Source organism: Dufourea novaeangliae, unplaced genomic scaffold, assembly GCF_001272555.1.
Source record: "Dufourea novaeangliae isolate 0120121106 unplaced genomic scaffold, ASM127255v1 scaffold293, whole genome shotgun sequence".
NCBI classification, from domain to species: Eukaryota; Metazoa; Arthropoda; class Insecta; order Hymenoptera; family Halictidae; genus Dufourea; species Dufourea novaeangliae.
In genome coordinates, this window is record NW_015374166.1 from 19,004 (window position 1) to 24,452 (window position 5,449).

The 5,449-nt window shown below is 36.8% G+C and overlaps 1 protein-coding gene across 1 annotated transcript; it reads left to right on the plus strand.

Annotated features, from left to right (window-relative positions):
• Window positions 1–478: 478 nt before the first annotated feature.
• On the plus strand, window positions 479–1,531 carry LOC107192018 (histone-lysine N-methyltransferase SETMAR-like). Its single transcript, XM_015581192.1, has one exon. It carries the CDS (start codon window positions 479–481, stop codon window positions 1,529–1,531), a length of 1,053 nt encoding a protein of 350 aa, XP_015436678.1.
• Window positions 1,532–5,449: the final 3,918 nt, after the last annotated feature.

Sequence of the window (5,449 nt, forward strand, 5' to 3'; positions counted from 1 at the left end):
TGTTGCTATTCAGATGCTAAAAAAGATATATTAATGAATCCATTTTCATAGTTAGTATAATACAAGTAGTAATTAAAGTTAATGCAATTAAAAGTGTGTAAAATATTGTTTATTGTCCCTCGTATATTCTTTTCTTTAAAACCAATGTCGTGTTAAATTAAAAAATTCACTATTTTTACAAGAAATTTCTTGTAATCCACACAACATGCAAGTTAGCGAAGTATTATACATTTGCATAATGCGAATTTTCCATTATTGAAACACTATTATCTTCAAAATGGATCGGAGTATGAAAAAAGTTATACGAGGGTTGCCTCTTATATTTCGGGAATGGGCGATCCGAGTGCTGCCATCTGGAAACCGACGTCTCTGTCGTAAAGTTCGACTTTTTTGTCAGTATTCGTACTACGAACGTTTTGACGTACAGACGCTATTTGTGTTGTTTACAGTGACTCGAAAAATTTATCTCGGCCAAAAAATGGAGTTAACTCGTGAACATTTCCGTGCGATTATTTTTTACAATTTTCGACGTGGATTATCTCAACAACAATCAATCGATGAACTTAATTCGACTTTTGGCGATGAAGCACCATCAAAAACCACTGTATATCGGTGGTATACCGAATTCAATCGTGGCCGTCGTTCGCTCAGTGACGAATTTCGTGAAGGTCGTCCAAAATCGGTCGTTGTTCCAGAAAACATTGATGCTGTACGTGAACTGATATTGCAAGATCGTCATGTGACTTATCGTAAGATAGAGGCATCCTTGGGCATTAGTGGGACCAGCATACATTCAATATTGCATAAACATTTGGCCGTCAAAAAAATATGTTCGCGTTGGATTCCACATAATTTGACAATCGCTCAAAAAACGGCTCGCGTCGATTGGTCGAAAGAAATGCTAAAAAAATACGATCGCGGTGCTTCAAAACATGTCTATGACATCGTAACAGGTGACGAATCATGGATCTATGCGTATGAGCCCGAAAGTAAACAGCAGTCGACTGTATGGGTCTTTCAAGATGAGCCAAATCCAACAAAAGTTGTTCGCGCACGAAGCACTTCGAAGCAAATGGTCGCCTGTTTCTTCGGAAAAACCGGGCATGTAGCAACTGTACCATTAGTGCAACAGCGAACGATCAATTCTGAATGGTACACAACCATTTGTTTACCAGAAGTCTTCGAAAAAATAAGGAAAACCAACCGCCGAAGACGGATCGTTCTCCACCAGGACAATGCGAGCTCTCACACATCGGCTCAAACGAGAGACTTTTTGGGAACTGAAAACACCGAATTGATGGGTCATCCGCCGTACAGCCCTGATTTAGCACCCAATGACTTCTTTTTGTTTCCGCACATCAAAAATAAATTACGAGGTCAACGTTTTTCGACGCCCGAAGAAGCGGTTAATGTGTTCAAAATGCATGTTTTGGAGATACCTCAATCGGAGTGGAAAAAGTGCTTCGAAAATTGGTTCAAGCGCATGCAAAAGTGCATCGATCTTCATGGAGAATATTTTGAAAAACAATAAAGCCATTTACGATGATTAATTTTTGTTTTTTTTCTCTATTCCCGAAATATAAAAGGCAACCCTCGTATAGGGAGAAATTATAGATCCTCTTTTACTATAATTTGAACAAAATTTCGACAAGACTTACCATTTTTGAGAAATTCTTTATAAACTCCAAAAACATCGATAAATCTTATAATCAATTGTAATAAACTTTTTCAGGAATCATTTTTTTCTTAAATGGAACCATGTTAGAGTGTGCGAGCAGAAGAAATCGGATGCTGCATAGGGTCACCATATCGTACACCTAAGATTTCACACGTATGACTGCGGAGGAGGTTTTGACTCTGATCTTACAACTGTTCAGATACTTTTTTGCGTAACTAGAATTTATTATAAATATTGCTGAATTTTGTACAGAAGTAGGTATATTACACTTTTGAATAAACTTTCTATATACACAGAAGTGTTAACGTCCTAACAAGTGAACGTTTAACGGGTTTAAATCTGTTGGACCACCTTACGAAGTTCATTTATTTGGATACTTCATCTTTATTCTCCCCTTACAGACACGCTTTCTCGTCCCTCTTATAATAACATCTTCATCCCCACCGCATGCTTTGTCTTTCGATCCCTCTCACTGACTCATCACTACATCTTTCAACTGTCATAAGACAGAATCGAGACGTCAGCCAATGAAATAATCAGAAAATCGAATTCATTACTCTCTACAATCACGTTTCCTGAATCGAAGGGTACAATTATCTGAAGAAAATACTGTATTAACTTCGTCGAAAGAATTGTTGCAAGACAAAGTTCTATTAAACATACAATATAAATTTAAATATATCTACAAGACTTATTTAACCCCTTGGCTATTGATTTAATTTGAAGAAATTTTCCACACGGATCCGACTCAACTTTTTCTCACATCTCCTAATACACCACGTTTAAAAATGAATCAATAGATTCCATCGAAAATATTCATTTATTTCCATAACATTATTGACACACTATTGAAGATGATTTAACCATCCGTGGACGATGCCGGAGTCACACGTCCTGCGCTCGCGAGACCGATAGGCATACAGTGATGGAACTGTCCGTGGAATTCGGGAACTGTCGACGTGTAACATTGTATGAAAACGGCCGTGCTAAGACGCCGCAGAATGATTGACTTACGTCTTCGGCTCACTCTATTTCCTTTTTCACTCGCTGTCTTTTCTTCTAATCGACAAAACTTCTACAGTGTTGGTAAGGGCCTCGAGCTCGAGCCACCGTGACTTTGTCGTTAGTAACCTATCAATGTGAGTCAGAAATGATTCGGCCCTGGACGCCCCGCAGAGTCAAGTACTCGGTGGGTTAAGGTCCTTCAACAATATTACGCACTGCAAAACAAAGAAAGGAATTCAAAAAATAACGACAAACGATTTACCAATAATTCTGAAGAGTGATATTTTTTAAAGCACTCGGATATGTAAATGGAGTGCCACTTGAACGTGAAAGCTTAAAGTTTCTAACATTGTTTACAATCGATTGACGAGTTAAACTCGTCATTCAGCATTTTAGCAGAACAAATGCATGACAAATTTGACTCGGCAAATGTACCCAACTAGCTAATCCTTTTCCCGTGCAAATTCCATTTCTGATACAGGTTCCCCGTATTATGGGACACCCAGTACAGATGGAAAGAGAGAAAGAGCAAAGTTGCTGGATCATGGCGCGTGCGGGCGAGTGAGAGGGGAACAGCCATCGTTCACCATCGATTTCTCGAGGCAAGTCCGGGTGAGTGACGATGGCGCGAAGTAAACTTACAGCTGTAATTGAGTTCAACGTAGCTCGGAAAGGTGGTCATATCGTTGCATTGCGCGTACGCGCATTCGCCATCTACCCCGGATCTGTGTGTGCGTGTTGACTAGTACATGGAAGTAAACACCGTGGCCCGTTTTTACATCGTTAAGTTTTCGCCGCGAGAGAGGTTCTCTTACGATCAGACGTACGATGTTAGGCCACCTTCTTTTATCGACGATTTCGCGTCTCGTCAACTAGGAGTATATATAATTACTTTTAATGAGCGCCGACAGCCGTGATTCCACGCACCAGAAATCCGAGGGCTGCGCAGTGAATTGAACGTTTCGTGGTGTAGGGTAAACTCTGGTAAGTCCATGATAGTTTTAGAATGTTTCTATTAATTTATAATATTTTCGTGTTCCGAAAGTCAGTCAAACATGCAATGATAGGTCAGACATCGTACAAACAAATTGTATGTTAAGAGAATTTTACTAAATATCTCTAACCTCTTAACTCGCGGTTTTTTTTTAAATCGTAAAAAAACATCTTTTTTCATTATTCGTGGAAATCAATTTAAACATATTTCTGTAGAATACTTGTACACACGAGGACAACAAATAAAATATTCAATCAAAAATAATAATTTTACTTCTTCAAGTTATATACGTAAAATGTAGACACAATAACCACAATGATTCTAAGAATAATAAAAAGTTGAACATTTTACCTTATTCTGTATCAGTAACACAATGAATGAATCTGCCTACTGAAATAATAATGGTCGTAAATAAAGCAAACTTTTGAAAAGCCGCTCTCCCGACATATTTATCGATGGGAAACGTAAACAATCACGATATTCTAGAATTACGAAAACTTACAAAAATGATCAAAAATTACGTTTAATTATGCAAATATTAAAATAATAATTATTCTTTTGTACAATTATGATTTTCTTGAGATTATTTTTCATTGCCAGTATTTATTGGAGTACATACATTATGGTAACATAAAATTCTAGGCTGCTCGAGTTAATTCAAGTATGCACATTTTCTGCTAGTATCGTCCGCTCGAATTGATTTGAATGTGCGCGTTAACGGATTAATTAAAAAAAAAGTATATAATTGTATTTCTACAGAGCAGTCTGGTTACTCCGTGACAGTTCTTGTTAGGTCGTGATATTTCTATCTATTACTTATACAGGGTGTCATGTAACTGGTGGTACAACCGAGTAAAAGGTGATGCTACGTGAAAAAATAAATCGATTTACAATTAGAGAATCTACTGGATACGCTTGCAATTGGATAGGACTTCGCTAACGCATCTGTTCATTGCATTTCGTTTCTACTTATTGCTACTCGACATACGCATTACACATGAATGAAAAGATTTTATTCTATATCTTCGAGTAATCTTATCACGTAGAATCACCCCCTACACAATTATGCCACTAGTTACGTGACACCCTGTATATCATTGTTTATATTATTATTATGTTATGATCTCATATTATGTTTATATTATTGTTATTAAGTTGTTGTATATGTTTGTGTTATTACTAAGTGATTATTTTAGGTTTATTATTGTAATAAATAATAAAATGTTAGATGTCTGTGACATAAAGAAACAATGTTTCTGATATGTATCTTGAATTTTTCTCAAACAGTACAATAAGAAACACAAGGTCAGACATGAAGAAAAGTTCACTTACTATTTATAAGCAAAAATAGCACTGATGCGTGTGTGTATGATAATTTTAAGAGTCTGTAAGTCTTGTTAAAGTGTTATTTCACTATTTACCTGCATTTGAGATGTTCCATTTATCCTCTAAAGTACATACATATACATATGTAGCATGTAAAGAAACAATCGCCCACAATTAGCACGAAAAATAATGCCCTCCAGGAACAAAAACGTTCTCTCATTTCATCGTACTAATTTCAACCGATTGATTTTTTTTTACCGTAACATACACCAGAACATTAACACTCTCTGTTAGTTTCTGTTTCAGCGAAATTAGGTCTCGCAACTTCGTGTTAGAAATGAATGAAACATCACGGAGTAACCAGCAAAACGGACTATGCAGAGTTTACTCTAAATTCAACTCTGCCGTATCTCTTTTTTCGCGTTGGAAATAAGTGCACTGCTGTA